Source organism: Eulemur rufifrons, chromosome 12, assembly GCF_041146395.1.
Source record: "Eulemur rufifrons isolate Redbay chromosome 12, OSU_ERuf_1, whole genome shotgun sequence".
Lineage (NCBI taxonomy): Eukaryota > Metazoa > Chordata > Mammalia > Primates > Lemuridae > Eulemur > Eulemur rufifrons.
This window is the reverse complement of record NC_090994.1, coordinates 13,923,412-13,951,157: the sequence shown is the minus strand read 5'-3', so window position 1 is coordinate 13,951,157 and position 27,746 is coordinate 13,923,412. Positions and strand designations below refer to the sequence as shown.

At 32.6% G+C, this 27,746-nt stretch overlaps 1 protein-coding gene across 3 annotated transcripts in view; it reads right to left on the bottom strand.

Annotated features, from left to right (window-relative positions):
* The window catches only part of SGCZ (sarcoglycan zeta), a 230,758-nt gene that overhangs the window by 58,412 nt on the left and 144,600 nt on the right, over positions 1-27,746 (bottom strand). For all 3 annotated transcript variants that reach the window (XM_069485211.1, XM_069485213.1, XM_069485212.1), the window contains one exon: positions 14,842-14,929. In XM_069485211.1, coding sequence (XP_069341312.1) covers positions 14,842-14,929 — 88 coding nt within the window. The remainder of the gene's footprint in view (positions 1-14,841; positions 14,930-27,746) is intronic.

Here is a 27,746-nt window from a genome sequence, read left to right as displayed (position 1 = left end):
CATCATTATGCCCACTTTACTTTATGAAACTCAGGCACAAAGAGGTCAACTAACTTGCCCAAACCATGCAGCTTGTAAATGGCAGCACGAGATTTAAACTCATGCAGTCTGGTTTCAGAGTCCATGCTCTTTACTCTGATGCCTTTCTGCCTCCAGGCCAGTTTGAACTGATGCTGAACTTTCAGCAGCAGTTAGGTTCCTAAGATGTTCATCGAAGGATCAGCTGAGGTCTGAATTGCAGGGCATAAGGGACATCTCATTCCCCTCCCCAGTCTTGTTTTCCTGTCTTCTTCAGTTCCTTACATGTATAGCCCTCAAAAGCACTCAGCTATACACTTTCTGCACCCAGTTTTCCATCTATTTCCAGGAAAACCCAGATTAAGGCGCATGTTAAGTATATAATACTTTCATCCCCTAGACACACTCAACTTGTACCCAGTTATTTGTTTTTTTCTTTTTCTGGTTTACATCATAAAGCGTATCCTTGATACTATCTTGCCACTCTGAGCTCAAACTTAAGTGAACTTTTCCAAACAAATAATGTCCAACTTTATACAATATGGACCCAACCATGTTTTTTTTAAGTTTAAACCTGGGTCTTCCATATGCAAACTACTCTTCTTGACAAAGTGGATAATTAATTGTTACTCTAATATATCCAGAAATATATTTACTAGGGGGTGGAAATAGCAAGGACAGAACAGAATCAATACTAACATTGCAATCTGTTTCAAGATTCTACATTGGCCTAGGCAAAGAATTTATGAAGAAGACCCCTAAAGCAATCACAGCAACGACAAAAATAAATAAATGGGACATGATTAAATTAAAAAGCTTCTGCACAGCCAAAGAAACAGTCTCGAGAATAAACAGACCACCTACAGAATGGGAAAAAATTTTCGCATACTACACATCAAATAAAGGACTAATAACAAGAATCTATTTAGAACTCAGGAAAATTAGCAAGAAAAAAAATCAAACAACCCTATCAAAAAGTGGGCAAATGACATGAATAGAAATTTCTCAAAAGAAGATATAAGAATGGCTAACAAACATATGAAAAAATGCTCAACATTCCTAATCATCAGGGAAATGCAAATCAAAACCACAATGAGATATCACTTAACCCCAGTGAGAATGGCCTTTATCAAAAAAATCCCAAAACAACACATGTTGGCATGGATGTGGAGAGACAAGAACACTCATACACTGCTGGTGGGACTGCAAACTAGTGCAACCCCTGTCGAAAGCATTATGGAGGTATCTTAAACAGATTCAAGTAGACCTGCCATTCGATCCAGCAATCCCATTATTGGGCATATACCCAAAGGAAAAAAGGTCATTCTATAACAAAGACACATGTACCCGAATGTTTATAGCAGCACAATTCACAATCGCAAAGATGTGGAAACAACCCAAATGCCCATCAATACATGATTGGATTAATAAGCTGTGGTATATGTATACCATGGAATATTACTCAGCTATAAGAAATAATGAAGATACGACATCTCTATGGTTCTCCTGGAGAGAGCTGGAGCCCATTCTATTAAGTGAAGTATCCCAAGAATAGAAAAACAAGCATCCCATGTACTCACAAGAAAATTGGTCTCCCTGATCATCACCTAAATACACATCTGGGAACGATACCAACTGGATATCAGACTGAGGTGGGGGGTGGGGGGAGGGGATGGCTGTATGCCTACATAATGAGTGCATTGCGCACCGTTTGGGGAATGTAACGCTTGAAGGTGCTGACTCGGGAAGGGGGGAGTGGGGAGGGGAGGGATATATACCTACATGATGGGTGCAACGCGCACTGTCTGAGGAACGGACACACCTGGAGCTTTGACTTGGGGGGACAGGCGGTACATGGGCAACGTATGTAACCTGAAATTCTGTATTCCCCATAATAATAAGATGAAATAAAAAAAAAAAAAAAGATTCTCCTTGTCAGCCGATGAAATTAGCTCCAGGGACTGTGGTGAGTGTGAACTGGGGGCAGAGCCAGAGGAAATGCCTCTAGCTCTGAAGGCAAGAGGGATGTAGGGACAGTCAGTTGGAAAAGCACTTAAACTTTCTAATTGTGCTTCTATGGCTTTACACCAAAACTCAAGGTCACCATTTAGTATATACTATGTAGCGTTGTGCTTCTTGAAACATATCCCCATGTGAAAGCTCAGTTAGACTAAAATATTTCCTTTGATTTCTTTGATTATGTTGACTACACAGAAAGAAAACATGAGTTCAGATCATAGAAAAGCTTTTAATATGTCACCATAAAAATTATAAAATGGCCAGGGGGAAAAAGGCATAAGAAAGAAGAGAATGGAAGGAGGCCAGAAAGTCCATTTACGATCATAGTCATCATTAAATTACTTGTAACACTAAATAATATTCTGTCTTTGAAACATTTATCAAATTATATTTCAAAACTATTTGTTCCTGTTACTCATACTGTGCCCCTACTAACATTTCCCTCAATTCACTAAGTATCTTCCATATAAAGAAAATTATTTGGTTCTTTGAAAAGGCATATTTGGTGTTCATCATTTTCTATGCTCAGCCAGTGACCCTATGAGTTTCTATTTGACACTAAATCAGCCTTTTACCATCTATCCCTTTTATATTCCAATTGCACTCTCCTTTAAAACTACATACTCCAAGAATCATAAGTTTTGTTCAATGGAGTATGTGTAATTTTCAGTAGTTTTACATTATTTGCATTCATATCTTTCCTTTTATTATCAGTGTCATTCCAGCAGGTGAATATGATAGACAATTTCAATTTTCACTGTGCTTTAAAGAGTTTTCTGAAAAGTAGAGATGACCCATTTAGTGTTGCATTAAAAAACAGACTTTTCTAAATGGTCAGTTGATCATGGATAAGAAAACAGAAACAAGAGCTGGTTTTTGAAGGGACACTGACTATTTTCATTAAATTAAAATAAAACCCTCTAAAATATGGACTATTAGTGCTGAACAAAAACTTAGTTACTACTATATTTTAATATAAAAACTGAGGCAGAAATAGATTATACATCAGTATTTTGAGAATAGCCAGTTGTAGATTCATGCTGAGTTTGAAATCAACATGGTTGTCAGGTAGACATAGACAAAAACATAGTTGATTTGCTGAGTTTTGGGCTTAAAGAAAAAGAGAGGAAAAGCTGGAGGGATGGATTTGGGTGTTAGCCACATATATATGATATGCTAAAGGAATATATCACATGACATAAAAACAGATGAAGAAAGCTCTAGTGATGAACTTTCTCAGGTGGAAATTATTTGATATATATTTTTTTAATTTTAAGACTAAAAATAAGACTAATCTAAACTTGCTTTCAATCAATAAGGAGAATTTAGTTATTTCAATAATGAGAATCTGTGCAGCAAATGAGCATGTTATGATACCTGAGAAAGAACTATACTTAGACACGTAGCACAGATTTTATCAAAAGTTTCCTAAAGTGTTTGACAAGATTTGTGCAATCATAAGCTGAGTTTTGAATGGATGATGATTCAAAACAAGAGAATTTTTCAATTAGTATTCAGAAAAAAATATAATTGCAAATGGGGAAAAAAAAAAAAAACACTAGTCAAAGGAATGTAGGCATTACCTAAGAAACCCAATGTTCCAGAATATGAAGATTATAAAAGCCTTCATATTTTAGAAATATGAAGTAAAGAACAAATGAAATCAAGACCAAAGAAAACATAGTAACACAAATTTCTGAAAGCTATCTCATAAAACCCAATACTTAGAAAAAAAATTAGGTCTTGGAGAAAATTTTTGAGATAATTTAATTGTGTATTCCACACTTATTTAGGGGCTATTATGTGTCAAGCATGGTTATAACAGCCAGGCTTACAAGATAGATTTCCCACTAGACCTTAGGTGCAGTATTTCCTTAAATAGGTTGCATGGAAAACATATTAATGTTCACAATGTTAATGAGTTACATATAAAAAAGATTGGAATCATATAAATTTGGTAAATACTTAAATGAGAAGTGTTTCTTATTGATTTTTATTTTATATTTAAAGGTAATATACAGTCAATTTTGGTGTATACATCTATGAATTTTAACACATGTATATTGCTCTGTAACCACCACCACAGTCAAAACACAGAATAGATTCATCACTCCCATAAAACTCCCTTGTGCTATCCCTTTGCAGACAAACCCTCCCCCCGGGCTACCCCTGTGATCTACAGATGAATTTCTTCTTACTACAGTTTTGTCTTTGGGGGAATTTTATATAAATTCAATCCTACAGTGTATAAATTTCAGACTAGTTTATTTCATCTAGTATAATGTCAATAGCTTTTTTTTTTTTCCTAATTGTTAAATATCATTCCAGTGTGTTAATGTACCACAGTGTGTTTATCCATTCACCTGATTAAGAATATCTGAGTTGATTCTGGTTTTTGGCAATTGTAAATAAAGCTACTGTAAATATTTATATAACCTTTGTTGTATGAACATTAGTTTTCATTTAAGTTGGGCAAAGACCTAGTAGTGGGACTGTTGGACCAGATGGTACTGTGGGATGTTTAACTTCATAGGAAACAGGCAAACTGTTTTTCAGGGTGGTTGTATTATTTTGCATTCCAAGCAGCAGCAGTATGAATGTTGCAGTAGCTTTGCATCCATTCTAGCACTTGGTATTGTCAGTATCTTTTATTTTAGTCATTGTAATTACTATGATAATTACTAAGAGCCGGTGATGTGAAAATGTGTATGGTTAACTTCTTAGTGTATAATATTGAAGGCTTTATTCCCCAGATACATTTACCTATAATACTCTAGTGTGACTTAGGTTGCTGATATATTTACTGAATCAGTTAAAAGTAGCTCACAAATCAAGTGATCAATGAGCCTGCAGATGAGAGGAATAAGGAGCTCAAATCATAAGAGCTCAGGAAGAGGTACGAAGAAAGAAAGGCTATTCTCTTAGAACCACCTATTCGATGGAGTGGTGGCCTGGTCTTTATGTTTATAGAATGATAAAGTATGGCAAAAGCAATGTAAGGTTGGAAATGAGGGATTTTTTTTTCTAAATCTGACATGAGAAAATGGGTTCCAAAATGTATGACTTATTTACATGCTCTAATTCCTATGGGAGAGGATAAAGGAGGGGATAGCATATTAATTATATATTAAACTGATGGGTTATGAGCATGTAGAAAACAAAGCAGCTGGCATGTGACCAACCTCAGAATGGAAAGGTTCAAAATAAGCCATGAAAAAATGATCAAATTTTCCTTTTTTCCATAGTATTATAGGATCAATACATAAAGGGAACAGATAGGAGTAGAAATTTTTGACTTTAGGCAAATATATGACAAAGTATCTAGAGGTAATATTTTAGGAAAAAAGTTGCAAATGAATTCAGAGCTGATTAAATAGTTTGTTCAAAGAATGCTGACTAAGGGATTCATAACAATCTTCAGATAGTCTTAAGAGATTTTGGTAACACTGTTTCCTCATTATGTGTGACTTAATTATGAGGTGTATATTGTCAGGGGTCTAATAAATATTTGAAAACAGAAGAAACTGCTGTGGTTCATTTTTTTCTCTTCCTATGCTCAATTTTCTATCCCCACTGTGGTTTGTTTTTTTCTGGGGTATGCATTATCTGACTTGGAATTTCTCCAAAAATACACATAAAAATAGACACAAAATCTAAAGTGAAACTTAGGAGGAAGAATCTGTTGTAGTTAATAGAGCTAGACCATCATAAGTTATGGCTCTCTTCATTTTCTCTCTCTTTAACCCATGACCATGCAATTATAATAGTATCGTACAGTAGTCTGGGCTTCGCTGCGACCTCATCAAGGGCCCTTAATACTCAAGTAAATGATCTTCTGTATACATATGGACACCTAAATTTTATTTAGCAACCTACTTCCAGATGTTTTTTTGATAATTAGTCCCATAACCTTACATTTGTGAACATTATGCCCCATTAACCAATTTCCAAAGACAAGTTTCTTATTAAGGCCAACACACAATTGCATGTTCAATAAGTTAGTTATATATGAAACTCAAACACACCTGCAAATCTGAGGTCCCACAAAGGGAACCTCATTAAAAACAAGGCTTGGTTAAGTGTACAAGCCTCACTAATTTCAGATAAGTCATGTACTTAGAAGGTCTAATTAAATATCTAAAATATAAAGTCCAAAACCATTCTTTTGCTACTGTGTTTACTTTATTCTACTTTTACCCTTTAATGCGCTCTATAACATACCATTTTTATTTTATTACAATCATGGTACTATTAAAATTTAAACACTGAGTTATAGTCGTATTCTGAGTAAACATATAATTACAAATTAATGAAATATCCCTCTTCTTAGTGCTTTCCTCAGTATTATAAACTTAAGAAATAATTATTTCTTGCACTATGTTTATTGAAAAACATTTGTATTATCTCCTTTTATCAGTACATAAACAGATGGACTGGCCTAGGTAGTGCTAAGATGGAGAGGGATGCCATTTTATAATATGTCTTAAAAGAGGCATCATTTCTCACTTGATCCTAACACCCTCCTTCCTAAATACTCAAGACTAGATTTACTTCTTTAACAACTGAAGACATTCTTACCAAAGATATATTTTGAAACACGTGTATTTTGTCTGGAGGGGGAAACATTTTGAAGACATTTTCCTATCAGTCAAAGCATTAGTATCCCCTACCATATGGGCATGAACTATTTTTGCTGATAAGCTACCCTTGGTCTTGAGAAGTAGAGGCCATTGCCATGCAGGGATGGTCTTTAGGACGATAACACACAGAGCACTGTTGAGTGGAGATGGCCTCATAGAACTGCAATGATTGATCTTAAACAAGGGCATGGGGTACCTGGAAAGAGGAGAGGCCAGAAAGGTTGAAAATGACCAGCTAAACTATCAACTTCAGGTTTTGCTCTATGCCCTCCAGGAAAGAAAATTTGTAGTATTCCTCGATTCTGCATGTCTATCTCTACAAATAGTTGCAAATTCAATTAAACGTTTGAGTCAATCTATTTTTACGTTTTTAAGGTAATAACAAAGAGTACCTTAAAAATGTTAATATAATGATTCAGGATATTAAAAAATAATTTAAATATTCCTGTGATATAACTTTTCAAAACATGTGCATTCCTGTCTGTCCTTCAGACATAATTCTCATTACAATTGAGTTACACAGACTGAGGGTCCTAATTTCTAAGAGTGCCATCCTTCTCCTGATAGTATAGGTATCTGCTTCAACTTATAATTTTCCCAAACTGATTAATATTAAACTAATTAATATCAGTGTAATGAATATGAATTAATTAATTAATGAGCTAAAAATCAACAATGTAAAATTATTTAAAATGTATATGCATTGTTAAACGTAAGTATTTTGTTGATCGATTGTCCAAGATTTGCATAGCTAATTTTACAGAAAATATTCATTCTTATTAAGTTGTCTCAGACCATTACAGCATTTTCTAAGTTAAAAAGAAATAAGCCAATGACAAAAACCCATAAATTTGGTATGTGAGAATAATCTGTTTAACCTTCTACTTTTTATATATCCTACACCATCTGCAGTCAATTAAGCCAGGTGTTCATAGTAATTGCTTTAACGCAAGATTACATGTCACTTTAGGGGTCTTTAAATATTTATTCTAAAACCCTCATCTACATTTTTCTCCATTCATTTACGAAGAAAACATCCTCATGCTTAGTACTAACAAAAATAAGCTGATTGGACTTAAATTATTTTGTGGATTAAATTTTATACAAAAGAACTTTTCGTAAGCCAAAACTTGATGAAAGAATAAGAACACACCTGGGATGCTGATTTAGTTGTACATATTTACCTTCTTCCTTTTCAATTTTAGTGCAAAAATCCCTACTTATCCTGTGTCACTAAGATGTCAAACAATCACAACAGATGTCATTTTGTCAGGACTATTAAATATTGGAGAATGCAATGGACTGGAAGATTCATCAACGTATTTCCTTCTCTAAAGGTAAAAAGTAGTTTTTCATTTTAAGACTTGGAACAGGAAAGAACCATGGAGACAATCTAGTAAAATATACTCAATTCATATAAAAGGAGAGTAAATCCTAGAGGCTTGGTCAAGTGTACAGAGTGATTTACATGCAGATCTAATAAAAATTACAATCACTAATATACACAAAATGCATACTATGATCCAGGAAGTGTTCCTTCATATATATTAACTTATTTAATTTTCATATTTACTACATGAGGTGGATACTCATATCACACCCCACAGAAGCCTGGAAAGGATGCCTGGAGTAATCTGTATGAGGTCACATATCTGGGAAGTGACAGATATGGAATTTAGCTGGCTCCAGAATCCATGCTATTAATTGTTAAATTATATATCTTTCCTAAAACTAGTTTCTGAGGAAATCATAATTGCCAGGTGAAATATTTTCTACAAAATTTTGGTGTATCACATGATTTTCCTCATTATATTATTAATGAAAATCCATGTATTCCTACATATTTTAATAACTTTTATTGACCTTATGTTCTGATTTTTTTCTGATTTTCTATAAAGTCTCTTAATAATTAGTCATACTCAAAGTGCCTTTTGAGCAAACATGTTCTGTGTCTGATGTGAAATTTCAGATTAACCTAAATTTGTGAAACATTATAAAACTTCTGACTGGCTAAAAAAATAAAGTAACATAGTTGCCCTTAAAATTATGTGATTTTACTCACTGCTTACATTATTAAGGTTTTATTTTGTCATGGTAGGTGAATAGGAAATACTTACAAAAAACTTCGGGACGAAAATTATCTTGTGGTATATTACATGAAATAAAAGGCTAATGTGTTTTAACCAATCCTATGTGTGTAGACTCAGAAATAATTTTCCAGAAGCTGTCCTGACTTTGCTTCCTAATACTTTCCTCACACCATTTCTGTAGGGAAGTGAGTGTGTGCGTGTGTGTGTGTGTGTGTGTGTGTGTGACTTGGATGTCAGGGGATGTATTAAGGTGGGCAGAGGGGCATCGACCCAGTTAAGTCTTAGGGTCTTGAGTTTTTACTAATGGATATAACTATATCATCAGTTTATGCTATTTCTGAAATGAAAAGATCGAGCCACAGTCACTGAAGTTTGGGGATCTCACCTCAATTGACCAATGACAAAAACAGGTTAAAGTATATGTTGAGGAATATTTAAAAGACACACACATTCTCTCTTGTAAGTATGTCTAGATCTTTATTCCTGAATTAAGTTGGACCAATAAACATTCTATGTTTCTTTGTCCCCGCTCACACAATTGTTTTATAAAACTGCACTTTGTTGTCATAGCTTTCAGCATTCTTTAAAGTATTTTGCCAGAGTATTGCTGTGTTCCTTTTATTTATTTATTTATTTATTTTTATTTTTTGGTGAGACAGGGTCTTGCTTTGTCACCCAAGCTGGAGTGCAGTGGTGTCACCATAGCTCAGTGAAGCCTCAAACTCTTAGGCTCAAGGGCTCAAACGATCCTCCTGCCTAGCTTGCTGAGTAGCTGGGACTACAGGCCCACGCAACCACACCTGGCTAATTTTTTTTTTTTTTTTAGAGACAGGGTCTTGCTATGTTGCCTAGGCTAGTCTAAAACTCCTGGCCTCAGGAAATCCTCCTACCTTAGCCTCTCAAAGTACTGGGATTACAGGCATAAACTACAGTACCCAGCCTCAATGTCTCTTTTGATGTAGAGTTGTTAAAAACAGTGCATACTATATCATCCAGGTTTCTTTCTATTAAGCAATATGTATGTTTTGTTTACTCTCTGTGAAAAAAAACCACTTGTTTCCCGTAAGGTTGTGTGTTCTTCCAAAGTATGGTGGGATCATGTCATTGGTTATATTTCCTTTTACAGCTTTACTATCAGGAAGATCACTATAGTTTAGTTAATCATCCTATAGGATACTAATGGCTTTCATATGGAATCTCTTGTCATGGTTTTTTAAAAATTTGATTTTTAAGTGTGTCGTTGATTAAGTGTGCAGAGTGCCCTCTGGAAAGGCACTGACACCTCTATATCTGGCACATCTGACGGCTAACGTTCCCACTCCCTGACTTCATAAATCTGCCTGGACACAGAAGGCAAGCACCTCAGACCTCTGAAGAAACCAGAGCCAACTCTGCTGCAAAAGCTGTCTGCAACAGTTTTCACTGCTTTGTGGTGTTCAAATATCAAAGTGTGAAATAGGAAAAAGAAAATTAATATGAAATATAAATATCACTTTGTTTAATCGCTTGCAAATGACATTCCCTTTTTCTTTTCTTACCATGTAGTCGGACTTATTAAGGCAGTCATGCCTCTAAGCATTCACGAATTACCAAAGAAAAATATAAAATAAGGAATTAAACATTGTGACTAAGTTTTTTATGTAATTGAGTTATGTCACTGATTTTTGATAAATGGAAATTAGAATATCAAAGATGAGTAAATGATTCCGAAAATAACAGCTAGGAGTTCATTCATTCAGAATTCATTCTCCCAAATTTGTTGAGCATCAAACCAGGAGAATTAAGATGAAATATAAGATACTATTTGAAACAAAAGATTGTGGTTTTAAACACATGCTAAAACTAAATTTTCAGAACAATGACATTCCAGTATTTTAATAGCCAATTAACCCTAATATTTTGCTGGGATAATAACATAGATGTGGCATCATGGAGCTGCTTCTTATGTCTGTGACATAGAACCACAAAAGCAGCCTTCCTGGATTTCTCAAAAGTCATTGCCTGTGACTGAAATTTTAATGAGGGAGACTACATAAACAATAAAGAGATAAAGAAAACTAGCTCTATCCATTAAGATTATTCCTTTTCCAGCCTCTCTTTTATTTTTGTCCTCCAGCTATAGGCTGATGACAAAAGATACAAAAGAAGCGGGGGGGGGGGGGGGGGGGGGGGGGGATCACATTAGTGTTTAGCTATTGCTTTTTCAAGATTAAAGATATTTTATAATATAAGAAAAAGAAATCTGTATTTTAATACCTTAGCCAAGTTGGCTAAGATTAATTAAACAGAAATCATTTTGCTGAAATCAATTTATATTTTTAACTACTCATAATAGTTTAAATTTATTCTATTAAAGATCAACGTAATGTTATTGGCAAATAAAGGAGAACTAATCCTCATGGTATGGTGGGAAAGATCATTACATTTTTAGCAAATCCAATTACTACAGCATTAATTACTAATATTACTATTATAAATAAAGTCTATATCAAAACTACATGACAACATTTTATTTGCACTACCCTCACAAAATGGTTTTTATTCTATATACCACATATTGCAGCAGTTCCCTTAGAGAATAAGGTAAGCTTCACAAAAATGGTGCATAGTTTACATCTTGTATTCACATTATTTGATGTAATAGAAAGTCATGAAAAATATCACCATGCTATCAACACACATGAAAATATAATAAACCTAAAAATCACACACTATTTTTGTTGCCTATAAAAAAAAAGGAATGTTCTGCTAACAAAAACATAGTAATTATAGATCGAATAATAGAAAATTTTGACCTGGAGAACGATTCTGAGACTTGTTTAAGAAAGTTCTTGCTTTTTCTTCAGGGAGTCTGACCTCGTGGGATGTACTTTCTTTAACCACTTCTCAACAACAATCTCATTCCTCTCTTTCAGCTTTATTCTAAGAAGAAAAATTTGGAGGAAGAAATCTTGAGTTCGTTAATATCCTCCAATTGTTATGTAGGTAATGAAAATTAGAATATTAGAATTAGTGGGAGAAATTCCGATATTATCTGATCAAATTTATCATAAAGCCTAGAACTTCGTAAGTTCACAAAACTATTTGTCAAAATGATTTTTTTTACCTAAAATCTAAAAATTTCTAGATTTAGTTTTAATTATACTTGAGATGGAATACGGGTAAAATATTTACTTTGCATTCATTGGATTATAAATAATTTGGTTTTGTAATCTGCAAGGAAGTATAGATTATAACTAGCACATTGGCTCTGCTGAATCCCTGAAGTACAAATATCCCTGCGAGTTCAATTAGTAGAAAGATAGGCTCACAAAGAAAGAGAGAAAGGCAAGGCACAAGAGAATGGACGTTTGCTTTGCTGAAACCACTTATATATACTTGAGAAAAAAATCATACAAGTATGTAATGGGAATAAAATCTGGAAAAATGAAAATTCAAATTCTAGTCTGTTAACATTAGAACTCACTATAGTTTTATAATAGTAATTGATAGATTCTATTGGTAGTCAATATAATTATTTTAATTAGAATTCTTTTCATAATTATGAGTCTTTTGTGGTAATTTTTTTCAAATATTGCAAAATGGTATCATGACTATATTATAATCAAGGTCATTCCCCTAAATAAAAATGGAAAGAAAAATTAAAAAAAAAAACAGAAAAGAGAGTTAAACAGTTATTTTATGTCACTATAATTAAAATTAGTCTTTTAAAAAAATGAAGGCTGACTGTTTACATTGCTTAACTTAATTAAATTATGTCATCAAATTCTACATAAAGGTAAATTTATCTTCACATGATTCAAAAGTTTCCAAACATCAGATACACTTTCTGTCATGCTTTATAGCATTTTCTGCAAAATTATCATAATCCAACAGATGTACTTTACTGTCACAGAGGTATATTGCATAGAAAATCATCATGAGATTTCTCACATAATTTCATGTAACTTATGATACTAATAATTACAATCACCATCATCAAAATCATAGTAGATTCAATAGATAATTGCCTATCATTTGCAGATGTCAAAATCTTATAACAACTTTCAATCTTATAACCCCAAATCTTATAACAACTTTCAAAAATAAGTATCATTATCCCAATTTTAGAGATTAGAAAACTTAGTCTATAAGAGATAAATTATTTTGTTAGTGCCCAACCTATTACTAAGTTGCTCCGTGTGGTTTGACTTCAAATGTGAGCACATTATGTCCCCATCCCCATCCCTAGTCTATTCATTTGTTCTATGTTCATTAAAAAAGACAAAGCAGTGAAAATATAAGTCACCAACAATACACTCAGAAGACTAGAATATTAAGTTTAAGCCTCTTTGAAATAAGTGTATTTCTATGCACGGACATGAGCTGCTATATCATAAACTTATTGATTTGCTTACAACTTACAACCTAAAACTACACTTAACTTTTCTCTCCCTCTCCTTCTTCCTTTTTTCACTTATCTGACAAATATTAATACTACATTAAAATCAGTTTGGAATAGTGAATGAAAATACAAGCACAGTATCTTCTTTATTTTTCTTGCAGTAAAGCATGTAGCAAAATGCAAACGATATTTATTTACAGCCCATATAATTAAACAGACAGAAATTACGTAGCTATTGTGTTTGACAGTGGGCATTGGTATATAGTCCTTTTGTGCTTAATTTTGACATTTTGACATTTTCACTGAGGACTTCTTTCTATGTCAAGAACTGAATGCAAAAAGAAGTTCTACTTAGCTGAAGAGTTCTCAACTTTAAGAAAATTATGATATGGAAACATTGCCCAGCTTAGGCCATTTCTGTAGGCCTGTTTCTGTAGTTTCAACATCACAGCAGTGAATTGGCTTGAACATTTAAGTGCAGGGCCTGATGCTTCTGAATCAGCTCTGTGTCCACAGATCTATTTTTCTTATTTAATTTTTTAATACATTTGCTTATAGCTCCCCTTTATAACTGATATTTATCATGAAACACTATCCAGTTATAGTAATTAATAGACAGGTAATGAGAAACTTTTATGATTTAAAGAATATATAAATAAAATTTAAATTTTATGAATAAAATGCAATTATATTTTTAGAAAATACATGTACACTAAAATGATTCCCTTTTGGCTGCACTAACACAAATAACATTTCAAAAATGTTTCATATACCTACAAATAAACACAGAATCAAAATACATTCATGTTTATAAATCTCACATTTCAAGTTTGATATTTTTGCATAATTTGATTAGAAATATTGGAAACATACATTCACATTTAAATGATGATTAATTTCCCCTTTAAGAATAAGTCCTCAAAATTGTAATTTACTTCTGTCTCTCTCTCTCAATATAGAGATACAGAAATATAATGTGTCAGAACCAGTAATTCTAAAAATATTTTAGGATCTACATGCATATCAAAACTTTGCATAATTTTACATAATTACAAGTGGCTTTTTATTTGCCTTATAAAAAATTGAGTGAAACTCCTTATATTTGCATATAACATAAATTTATAAATTAAAATATTTATTTGATATAAGAAAAACTAATATTTTATCATTAACTTATATCTATAACTTCTAAAGCCTGTAAACCTAAAGTTTTGTTAATTTCAACATCATGTTTATAACTGATAAATATTAATATTTCTTGTATTCAACTTCTAAATTTGTATTTATATGAGCAGATATTTATTAGAAAATTATTTCCCTAAAAAAGTACACATAGACCTCATGATGTTATATCACCTCATATGTTTAAGTCTATTTACTATACTTTAACATACACTATGAAAATATTTGTTAGGAAAATGGCATATTTCATAATTCAAGAGTAATGAACAGCAAAATAAGTGTAATTCAGTCTCATAATAAGGCATTGATAAGACTAATAATTACTAAGTAGAGGAAACCATAGCTAGCCTTATGACATATCAAATCATGTGCAAGATAATTGGGATGTCATGAGATGTCAACTTATATATCATAGAAATAACACACTTTTACTTTTCCCAATTAAAACAAGCACAGAGTCTTCAATGCAGTAAGATAGTAGGAACAATCTTTACCCCAAAACACTCACCTACTGTCAGCTGTCCAGTTAACTGCCCCATGTGATTTCTTGCATTCACTGTTACATTCCTGTCAGACTGTAAGACCAGTGGACTATCCTGGGAAACATGTATAAAATAAATAAATAAAACAGAAAATAGAAGCATAGTCAAACTTATATAAATTCTACTGCATTTGTTTGGGTATTATCAAAATTATATTTCTTTGCTTTATAACAGGCAGTTATTTTAACATTCCAAATATTGGCTGACAATATAAAAATATGAGTGCTGCATAATAATTACTTGACAGAAAAGGAATGTCTACATTTTCGTAAGTGGGCACTCGCTATCAGATGCAACCATTTCCAACTCTACTGATCGTTGTACATCAATGATGTAGTGACCCTTCTTCTGCCCCTCTCCCGGTATCATCCATGCGTGTCTTTGTAGACCTTATCCCAGTGGGGGAAAGTCCCTTCTTAAGTTTAACTTGCAACTGTCAGCTCTCAGCTTAAATGTCACCTCCTCAAAACTGCCTCATCTGCCCACTGTAACTACAAATTCATTTCATCCCCAAACCCCTAATCTCCATTTATTTTGTTTAAAGTACTTATCACAAGGCAAATTTATTTTGCTGATGTATGCATTTCCTTGGATTTTGCCTTGTTTTATTTTGTTTTACTTGATTCTGTCACAAAAAGAAATGTCCAGGGACAGGGACCATGACAATCATGTGTACCCAGTTATAACCCACCTGCTTAGCATATTGCTGAAGGAAGGCATTTATGAAGAGTTTATTAAGTGGATAAAAATACCTGCATAATAATATTGACACTACCTTATTTTCTGACCTCATGTAGAAATATTCTGTAAATCATAGAATGGTTTATGTAAGAAAATATACAGAATATACGATGTTTGTTTGGAAATTCTCTTTATATAAACTGGTTACATGTTGACTTTAATCATTCATTTAGCACTTAACAGTAAAATAGTTTACTGAAGGACAATACCACTGCCTTAAGAACTCACATATTAGGCTTTTGCCACCACCTAACTTACAACTGCCTGTATTCTCATTTTTATAATCTAGGACATAAGTAGGGTGATCATTTATAAATATTGTCCATTCATTCATTAAACAAATGTTCGCTGAGCACTCACTATGCACAATGCAGTGTTCTAGAGGTTGAGACACTTTAGTGATCAAAACATGGACACTATGTTCCCTGCAAACTTGGAGCTTACATCCTGGATATTGAAATTCTATGAAAATCTCTCCCAATACCATCCTCACCTTCTAGGCAGTATGTCACATCTATGTCAATGTCAATATACAAGTGCTTTCATATATAAGCCATATAAAAGCTCTTTCAAGATTAATATTTGAATTTGAAATTTTGTATATATATAGAAAGACTTTATAAACTTTTCCCTAAAGCTGTTTTGGTCTCCTTCTGGCTACATGCAAAGCACTGAGCAAAGAAACGTGCGTGCGTGCCACACACACACACACACACACACACACGCACATACAATTTCCTTTTAAAAGTGAGTTTTTGCTATTAATAGTATGTCTAAACTAAGACTTTTTAAAAAGTAATTTCTCACATTTTGAGGAATATATTTATTTTGTAAAATGAGATACAGTTGCATAAAAACTAATAAAGTTCATTTCATTCTCTGCCTGTCTCTTATCACAACTCAGTTCTTTTGACCTCAAATCAAAAGTTTTATTTCTGAAGCTTTAAAAAAGTAAGTCTAGCCCTTTTTCGATAGGTATACTGATGCTTCAGGTATTCATCTCTGAAAATACATGAAGTATTTTAAATTAATTCTATCATTTTTTCAAGTGGTAGGTCCAAATCCTGTTTAAAGTATAGTTTGTGGATTAAGGACTGTGTGCAAACAGCTGTTATACCATTAAGAATACTGCTACCTCTGATAATGCCACAAAGAGGATGGTTCCTAGAGGAACACAGACACACACCTCCCATCCCCGCCGCGCGCCGCGCCCCTCCCCCCCAAAGATTGTCTTCAATGTTGGCAAAATTTAACCTGAGCGTTTAAAAGAGGAACTGTGAATTAAACAGAATAAACTTGAATGTGAGAAAAAACAAAAGTCTATAAAAACAATTGCAGTTCCAAAAATTGTGAAAAAAAAATAGGTTGAATTTGTATTCACATTCTTTGAATATTTGTAGGCTATAACATATATGACTGTTGTTTAGACTTTAAAAAATTGATGAGACTATGTTTTCAGTTGAGTTACTAGAAATATTAAACCTAGACTTGTGTGAACACTAGCAAAGTAAAACAACATAACCATTTGTATATACAATTTATGGATTATGTAAGTATATTAGACACATAATTTAAGGACTATGTAAGTATATTTTAAGAATTATTACTCTATTAAATATGTTATATAAAAGACAAGTAAGTTGAAACAGGCAATGGGCATTTCATTTGATTTAATAAATAAACAGATTTGGTAGAACTGAAAGTTTAATCATTATACATCTTTGTTTAAAATATAGCAATCTACTTTTACTCTAACCACAGAGATCCTGTTGAATTTCTATCCCTGGCACTCTTCCCTTCCCTTCACATTATTCCACTAAATTTACCCTCAGGATTAAGTTTTTATATCCAAATTAAAATTGTACTATGACAGCCACAGTAATTCTTTTACTTACTAAAACTATAAACATGTAGTTATCAAATATAAGCTATTTGAGCTAACCAGATGTTCATAGCTATTCTTAAATTTACTTGTCAATAAATTTACCAAAGTGCAAGGATGAAATACTAACCTAGCAATTTAATGCTTAAAAAATTGAATGATCAAACAATACTCAAGTTGAGTATTCACTTTCGGATGGAATGATTCTCTACAAATTGTCCAATAAATTATTCTATTTCATGAAGGTAAAGACTCTCTCTTTAGGGTATAGAAAGAATATATTAAAAACCATGTAGGAATTTTAAGACAGTCAGAAGGATATAAACCCCAGAAGAAAAGAAAAAGTAGAGTAAAAAAATTATTGAACTTTCAAGGTAAAAATATTACTAAAAGATCTGGTATTATCAAAAATGTTGAAAGATAAAGGATTAAATTAACTGTGACCTGCTCCTACTCTAAGTAATTTAAGCATGACCAAAGAGATTCTCATTGAAAAGACATAATATATTTTTTGAGAGAATTCAATCTGTGACACATTACTCCTTGGATGATCACATGGGTATCAGTTAGTAAATGACTTTACTAAATACCACTAAGTTAACCTTGTTTTAAATGAACCTCAATTCTCTAAATAAAATCCTTAGTAATTTAAACATTATATTAACAGGCTGAAAAATGAGAATGTTATTGATAAGCCCAAATGTTATGACAAACATATGCTCTTTAACAGATAAACTGTCCGTTGCTTCCCAACTATTTTAGTTGCCTTGCTTTGTCCAATCAGTTCTGTACACGGGAACTTTCTGTAAAATGCAAAGGTTTGCATTATCTAATGCACTATCTACTAGCCACCAGGGATTTATTGAGCATGAGGAACGAAGAATTAATTTTTAAATTTTACTGGATTTTAATTAATTAAAAATTTAATATCTATATTTGGCAAGTAGCCATACTTTTGTAAAACAAAGGAGTAATTAGAGCTATCCAGTCTCATCAAAATATCTTCCATAAAAATTCATTTCTTCTAATTTCTATACTTAATTTTAAAAGGACATATATAATTATCCTCATAATATTTTCTTTTATTTAGTATTTTGCTTTTTATTGTAGTCAAGTTTTAAAACTTCAAGAACTTTGAATTAATGAAACAAAAATAATGTACCATAATCAAGATATATCATTCTATCTGAGGATGAAAACTAGAATTTAAAAAAGTGATGCAAATCCAAGTAAAAAAAAGTTTCAAATAATACTTCAGAAAAAAAAAAAAGGAAGAAACAATACAGGGCTTTTGGAATTAGAAAAAGTAAAAGATGAGAAGTATAATCCTATACATTTAAATACTCACTGGGTCACAATAACTAAGTAAACAAAACCAAAATTGAGAAACCCCTTATTATCTTCTTTTACACTAACACTTATCTGCATTTGTGTATCATACATGAATTTCTCTTTTCTTGATTTTTAAAATATGTATTTCCTGAACAATAATAAGATAGATTCCTTTCTGAATTGCTTCATAGTAAACATGAAAGCTTTTTGCATTAGTTTTTGTTTTCATTGTTTTATTTTATGTTTAATGGAAGTAAGATATCCCTAAACACTACACAGTAAAAAATAACATTTTGAAACTTTCCTTAAGCCAATTATAAAATGTAAATAAAGGTATTACAGTTTATGAGAGAGGAAAAAAAAGAAACAGGACATAGTATAATATTTTTAAGTCTATGAAAAGGTTAAAAGTCAGAAAGAAAGGGCAGAGCAAGATGGCCACATAGGACTCCCCAGTGATTATCTCCCCACAGAAACATCAATTTGAGCAACTATACATGCATAAAAGTACCTTCACAAATGCTAAGAAAACCAGATGAGAAATTACAGTATCTGGTGTTAGTATAAAAATAAGAAAAGATGAATGAAGTCGGTAGGAAGGACAGAATCACATTGCCTGCTTCACCCCTCCCCCAACCCCTAGCAGCAGAGCTCAGAGAGAGACAAAGCCCATTCAAGGAAGGGACAGGAAAGTGAGTACAGGGCTTTGATGTAGAGCACAGTGCCTGGCCCACCACAATGAAAGTCAGGATAAAAGCTAGTACTGGGCAGAAGCCCATGAACCCTGACCGCAGGACAGGGCCTACTGACAGTGCATCTGGACTTGCCTAGCACTAGATGAAAACTCAAGGCCCCAGCAGGATGGTTTCGTGTTTCAGTCCTCACTATCTTACCCCAGGCCACAAGTGAACATCAGTGGCAGGAAGGCCAGAGCTGTGTGGGGCCTTAGGCACACACAAGGGTGCCTTGGTCCCAGTGGCCATTGACTTTAGGTGTGATCAAGTGTTATAGCAGCTGTGGTGACCACAAAAACGGCCACCTCATCCATCTCCCAACCTCAGTCAGTACAGCATGAAGAGAGACATTGTCTTCTTGGTGAAAGGAGAGGAGGCAGACATAAGATGTTGCTTTGGAGCCCAATATCAGGCCCTCCATAACGAGGCCCAGAGCAGGGCAGAGCTCTGCAATGCCTGACCCTAGACTGGCTACCATGGGTGGAGCATCTAGACCCACTCCATTCCCAGAGGGAAAGTGGTGGACTTAGACAGATAACCCTCTTAAGGCCTTCTGCCCTGGAACACCACACCACCAGGGCACACTTGTCAAACCTCAGCTTAGGGCTCCCTCTGGTGCTGAAAAAATGGTAACACACCAACTGCAGACTCATGAAAAACCTGGACTGAAGGCATCATTTAGTGATGATACAGTGGTAGTGATATGTGTCCCCACAGAAAAATATTCACAGATTGAGAGAGAGGGCATCCCTTCCTTGTGCCTGGATTTAAAAACTTCTTTAAAAATTGTACTAAAAAAAATAACATAAAACTTACCACCTTAATCATTTTTAAGTATACCAAAAACAGATTACAATGCTATCATAACCAATCAGCATGGTACTGGTATAAGGACAGACACATATACCAATGGAACATAGAAGGCCCAGAAATAAACCCACATATGTACAACCAACTGATTTTTGACAAAGTATACACAATGGCGAAAGGACAGACTGTTCAATAAATGGTATTGGTAAAACTGGATATACACATGCAGAAGAATGAAACTAGATCCCTGTCTCTGAACATACACAAAAATTTACTCAAAATGGATTAAAGACTTAAATGTAAGAGCTAAATTTACAAAAGAACTGGAAGAAAATGTAGTAAAAAATCTCCATGGCATTGGTCTAGAAAATAATTTTTTGGATAAAATCTCAAAAGTATGGGCAATAAAAGGCACTTACACAAATAAGATTACATCAAATTAAAAGAATCCTTTACAACAAAAGAAACAATCAATAGAGCAAATAGGCAACCAATAGAATGGGAGACTATATTTGCAAACTATACATCTATCAAGGGACTAATATTCAAAATGTAAGGAACTCATATCAACAATAAAAAACAAATAATTACAAAATGGGAAAAATGCTTGATTTTCTCAAAGACACACAAATGGCCACGAGGCATATGAAAAAATGCTCAATATCACTAATGATAAGGAAAATTAAAATAAAAACTACAATGACCTATCATTTCACTACAGTCAGAATGGCCACTACGAAAAAAAAATCAAAAGATAGTAAGTGTTGGCAAGTGTGTGGAGAAAAGGGAACACTTACACATTGACCTAAATGTCCATAGTGAATAAATGGTTAAAGAAAATGTGGTATACACACACTGTAATACTATTCAGTCATAAAAAAGGAATTAAATCCTGTCATCTGCAGCAACGTGGATGGAACTTTATGTCAGTGAAAAAAGCCAGGCACAGAAAAACAAATACCACATGATCTCACTCATATGAGGAATCTAAAATGTTTTCATAGAAGTAGAGTAGAATAGCAGTTACTAGAGAATGAGAATGGTCTGAATGTTTCAATTGTAATTGCTGCATGTATTTAACAATCTTTCAAAGCTTTTCTTTACCTATTTATTTTGTATTTATATCATATTATTTGCTCAGAAGTATACACTCTGATGACATGGAAAAACATTCCATTTTTATATTAGTTTTTTTCTTCATTTTTCTTACATGTGTTGCTAGGTAAAATCAAATTTAGTCTATTCAAAATTGATCAACTGTAGCATTTCAAAAAATTAGCATGCATGCACTTATTTTTATTTAAATTTCAGAATATTACAGGGGTACACATGTTTTGGTTATATAATTTGCTTTTGTACAATTTGAGTCAGAGTTATAGTTGTGCCCTTCATCCCGATAGTGTGTGCATTATACCCGTTAGGTGTGAATTTACCCATCCCTTCCACTCCCCTCCCACCTGCCTGATTTCTGTTGAGTTTTACTTCCATATGTGCACTTACATATTTATATGAAATAAAGTTATAGCCAAATTTCCTTTTACTTGAAAGTTTTGGGAAATTATATTTATTGTTTGTATTGTAGTGATAATATCTATTATAATCTTTGAAAGATTTTAGTGATAAAATATGAGGACATAAATAGAAACAATGAAAGCATAATACATGGAATGGCATACAACACATATAGAAATCACACACACACACACACACACACACATATATATATGCATTGCCTTTAACTTTGCTATGTACCATTTTTGCACATGACCTTTCAGATTTCAAGTTAAAATCTAGTTGGCATTCAGATGGGTAGTACTTGTTATATTTGCTACAACCCAGTAGAAAGTCATTATGCTCACTAACAACTCACAGGTAGTTTTTCATAGAGCATTGTTGCCTAAGAATCAAAGTTAGGGGATAGAATTTTAATAAATTTTGGTTATACTTTATTTGTAAAACCTATAAATTTCGTCATTGGCTTGCTTCTCAATTATCATAATAAAATCCGTTTTCTTTATGGTTGCATATATATGTTATTAGAACATGAGACACTTGTAAGAACAAAGATTATTAAATTGATATCATATATACATTTGCATTTGATACTTTTATATTACTAATTTGTTAAAAAGTCATTACATAATTAAATAGTCTTCAACATTAAATGTGCTCATTTGAATGTCTGTAGTATACTGAATAATGTTAGAATGCATAATTAGAATGCAACATCTTGACTATAAATTAATGGGCAGAATTTGTATAATTAATTGAAATATATGTTTATTTCAAATTATTAAATATATATCTTAAGTGCAATAGAGGTTTGCAGAATTTATACACTGTAAATAGCAAATAGAAAAGAGTAAAATAGGAAAGGGTATTTAAAACAATACTAATAACATCAAACATGATCATAAACATTTCATGACTGTATATTTTCTATGATTTTGTAATTTCTTTTCATAAAGATGCAATTGATTGAAGTTTGAGGTTTTACCATAGCATTATATTTTAGGTATTTTCACACTTCAATTATTATTTGAGACTTTGATTTTAATGGCTCAAGTAATTTTTTGACAGTAGATTAATTCATTCAATAATTCTGTTGTTGGATATTAAGGAATTTCTAATTTTTGCTAATGAAAGTAATGCAATATGAACATTTCTGTGCCGTAATCATTGTGTGAATCATTGTGTAAATCTCTAATTCCTTAGAATAAATTTCCAGAAATAGAGTCATATGGGTTTACTTATTTCATGAAATTTTTGATTATTTCTAAACTAGGCATTGCATCAGAAATATGCAGATCTCAGAAGACAATCCTGAGCTACTGTATATTTGCATAGCTCACAAGGTGGTTATGACGCACAGTCTGTAGTACAACTACACATTCAGTTTTCAACTTTTATATGATCTCTATAACCCAGATTGCCTTTGGGGAACTGATCTCTATGACAGAGAAATTTTTGTTCATAGTGTAGCAAGCTCTTCAGTCAAAAATTCTGGAGGACAGGGTTCTATGACATTATGCTATCAACTTTACCATCCCCAGTGAGTATACAGATGAGATATGGAGTGGAAGTCATCTGACTGGAGACACTCTCATGGGGTCAGCGCAGGTTTGATTGGATGAATAATCTTCAAATGTTTTTGCTTGGTTACCTCTTAAATAATTTTAAAAATCAATGTGCTTTTATATATGTTTAGTTGTAATGTAAATATTTAATTATAATTTAATAAGTCTTTTTTGTTAATAAGGGAAGAAAAATTTTAAAACATTGTATGAGGTAAAATAAGATAAGGATTGGCTGTAAATGGAATAAACATGTGATGATATGATTTCACGAAAGTCTTTACTTTTCTTATTGAAATAAAGATTAAATCTGAGAGGTATCATATAAAAATTTTAATGTATTTTGAGAAATGTGATAGTCCTGAAAAATATCCCAGTCATTTTTTAAAACTAACCTACATTTATCCCATTTTTCTGAATCTAGAACATCACAAAACAGGATACGCTTCAAACTCAACAAAAATAAATATAACAGAAGACATGAAACCAAATGGGTTTATGGTGTTTTGATTACTAAATTAAAAATATTCCCTAAAATAATATTCCAAATTATCTCTTTGCTTACTATCTGAAGAGATTTCAATATCCCTGGGTATTACATCAGCCAAGTTGGGTTATTTGAAGACTATACTTTTCTTCCATAAAAATGGGAAAACTGTGAATGTAGGCTTTATAAGGCAGTTTCATGAAAAAATCATATATGGCAGTTGACCATCTAATAATTGAAATATTAAAATGATTGTGAATCAAATTCTTTAGAAATTTCTTCACATTTTTCTAGGATTATCTGTATTCCAGTCTGAAAACTTTTAGAGAAGAATAATAATTTCATTTGTTCTTGATTGAGTCACATGAATTGGTATATGTGAATTTTAATATATAATAGTAAAGTTTTCTCCATGAAGATATGTAGATACCTTCATATCCAGCAAGTTCAGAAAAAAAAAGTTTTGAACAAGATGCCTCATTTGCCCAACACAAGATATTTAGAAATACTGGTTATTGGAGGTGAGTTCTGGAATGATAGTTTTGATTTAACTGTTGGAGCAAACTTGAGACTTATGTGCCTTGTATAACGCTGCTTTTCCTCTAACTTCCTATTTATTTGTCTCATATATATATACACATACGACAGATCAGCCTGCTGATCCGGAGTTTAGATACTGGGCCTTGCGGTAGTGTTTCCTAGAATCTCAGCTGTCCAAGTTATGATCCCGATCTACATCTGCTATAAAGCATTTGTATTTTCTAGAAACAACTGAACAACTATTGCTGTAAGCCTCCATCCCAGTTTTGCATCTCTTCTTTATGAATCTTGCCTTGAAAAACCAAAGTTAAACTTTTCCATTTTCATTTATCGTAAGTGTGTTGTTTATATAATACCTATCAGCCATCAGAGAACTTTTCACGTATTGAGTGCTTTTATTCCCTTACCAATGCCTTAAATGAAATGTTGATAATTAAGCTATATAAATTCAATTTTAAATAGGGTGATCATGTGTCAGCATTTGTCTGAGACAGTACCAGTTTCTAGTATTGTCTTGTATAATCACAAGTGTTCTGTAAAAGTTTATCTGGCTCTCCAGGAATAAAAGTTCTGAAATGCTACAGATTTCTTTGGTGCAATCAATCCTACCTACATTGAACTTGGAGTTGTGAGTCAATGCACACAATCATCTCTTGCAAGCACCCAGGAGTGGGCTCTTGCATGCTACTGTGTAGCACCCTCCTTTCAAACTTAAACATATCCTACTAGTTTGGGTAATAAATTATGTTCCCGCTAATTTTAATCCACTGGCTGTTTCTGTGGTATTAGGGAAGGACTCTCAGTCTACTTGAGAATATTAATCTGAATCCATAACACTGGTGAACACCTTGTTATAACCTCAGCTTCAGCTTTGACCTATGTCAGGAAAAAAAAAAAGCTATGGTAGAAATCGAATTTTACATTTAAATAGTCATACCTTGACCTGGACATGTAACCTAGGGTCCTATGTGAAAATTTTTATTTCAGAAATCACTTGGATTAGCTCTTAGGTGGAGGTGGAGATGACAAGTATTTTTCCATTTCTGTATCAACTCAAATATATCATTGTGAATGTCAAATTAAAAATGAATGAAGTTTAAAGTAAAAAAGTGCTATAAAATTTCATAGTTTTGTTTGTGAGATATTTTGATCACCTAAGTCTCATGCTGAAGATCTTTTCTTCAATGACAATAATTCACTAAGGCCTTTAAATAGTTACAAAATTATTTATTAAAAGATTTAATGATAATTAAAATTTAAATAATATTAATAGAAAATGAATTATCTTCTTCATTTTTAAATATTTCCTTTATAGCACAGTCCTAGGCTTATTGCTCTATTTTAATTACAATAAATTTATTGCACTTGGAAAATGACTGAATATTTCCTTCCTCTATATTCCAGTCAAGTGTCTCTGGTTTTGCAATGACAACATTTTTGATCTCCTTCTGAAATAACTCACATGCCACACATTTCTCTTAAACTCTGCAGTCAATTCAAGGGTTCACACTCTCCAGGACATGCAAAGAAAGCAGTGCTCATCCAATCTCCTGGTGAGTTTCCCCAATCTTTGTGACAATATTTAAATTTGGATTTTTATTATTATCAATCAAAATGTCTAACTATACTACTACACTACCCCCAATTCTTACATTAATTGAGAATTTTTGCATATTCTATCTTGAATCTTCAACCAAGAAAATCCAAAAATATGGGATAACATATATTAACAATAACTAACAACCATGTTGTATGGAATTTACTCTTTGAATACTCATTCTTAACAAAGAAACCAAACACAAGCAATATCAAATGCAGCCTGAATACTAAGTATAAAAACTAAGGGGCATTGCAATAGCCTCTCAAGAGCTATATAACAAAGCATTTTATTTTATATCTTATATCAGCTCAAAAACATAGGGACTTTGCCACCTTAATATCTTAGAAAACTGAAAAATTAAAATTGTTTTTGTTATTTTACAAGAAAAATGGAATTATTTTTAGCAAACATATCTACAAATTTCTAACAAGCAAATATCTGCAAACTTCTAACAAGCAAACACTCAGACAGATGGCCTTCTTTCCTCCTGATGGCATTTGTTAGAAACAGGTTTCAGAGTAAAATTCTTTAGGGTATCTTTCTCTTTGAAAATCTCTCCTAAGTATATTCTAACATTTTAATATTTGCTTGTTTTCTTGAGGTTTCATTTGTGTGTGTTAAAATAGAGTTTTGAGCACACAATTTCTTATGCCATTGTTGTCGCTGTTTCAAACTACTAAAGTAAATCTTATTTCAAATATTTGACAGAAAAAAATAAAGTATTGAAAGTAATAGAAGGCAATTCTAACCCTGATTGAGGAATTCACTAAAAATTTCAATTGAATACAATACCTGACAGTCTTTTTTTTTAATGTTTAATTAGAGAATTGCTAAGTGAAATACCTGACAAACTTTTAGCATTCGTAAGTTTTATTAATTCTGCAGAAATTAAGTAAATAGTTGGTTTTCATAAATATTTCATCTTACTAAGCTATGTACAAGTTGTTAGTTTCAAACTCTGAGGGACTTTAACTAGAAACATTTGACACGGTCAAATAGCACTTGATTTCAGAGCAAGGTTTGAGTTATAAAGAATGAAAACCTCTGAACACTAATGATCTGTTATTTGTTTTTTCTAGTGTTTTTTCTAGTGTTATTTGTTTTTTCTAGGATTTAATATAGGCTTCTCTTAGTTTCCTAAACATATTATTATATGTGACAATCTCCTTCAAAATGTACTCCTAATAGAGTTTTAAATAGTGTTCATTTGGACGCTTCCTAAATATTTTTTAGACAACCTCAAATTTGCTCTTTCTTTATACAATTTTTTTCACAAAAATTCACTTCTTATAATTTTGTATTATGACATTCAGGCATTCATATAGGAGATACTGTAATACAGCACTCATCATCATCATCATCATCATCATCATCTGAGCATTGTATAAAGTAAAATTTGTGGCCCTAAACTCATTTGCCCTAGGCTTTTGGCATACTCATATCTCTGTCTCAGGTTTTCCCATTCATTAACATCATTTTAAAAAGTGAAGAATACCAAAGAAATATTATTCATCTCTATTCAATAAATGGTGCTGGGAAAACTAGATGACCACATGCAGAAGACTGAAACTGGATCACCATCTTTCACAAAAATCAACTCACAATGAATAATGGACTTAAACCTAAGGCATGAAACTATAAGAATCCTAGAAGAAAATGTGGGGAAAATTG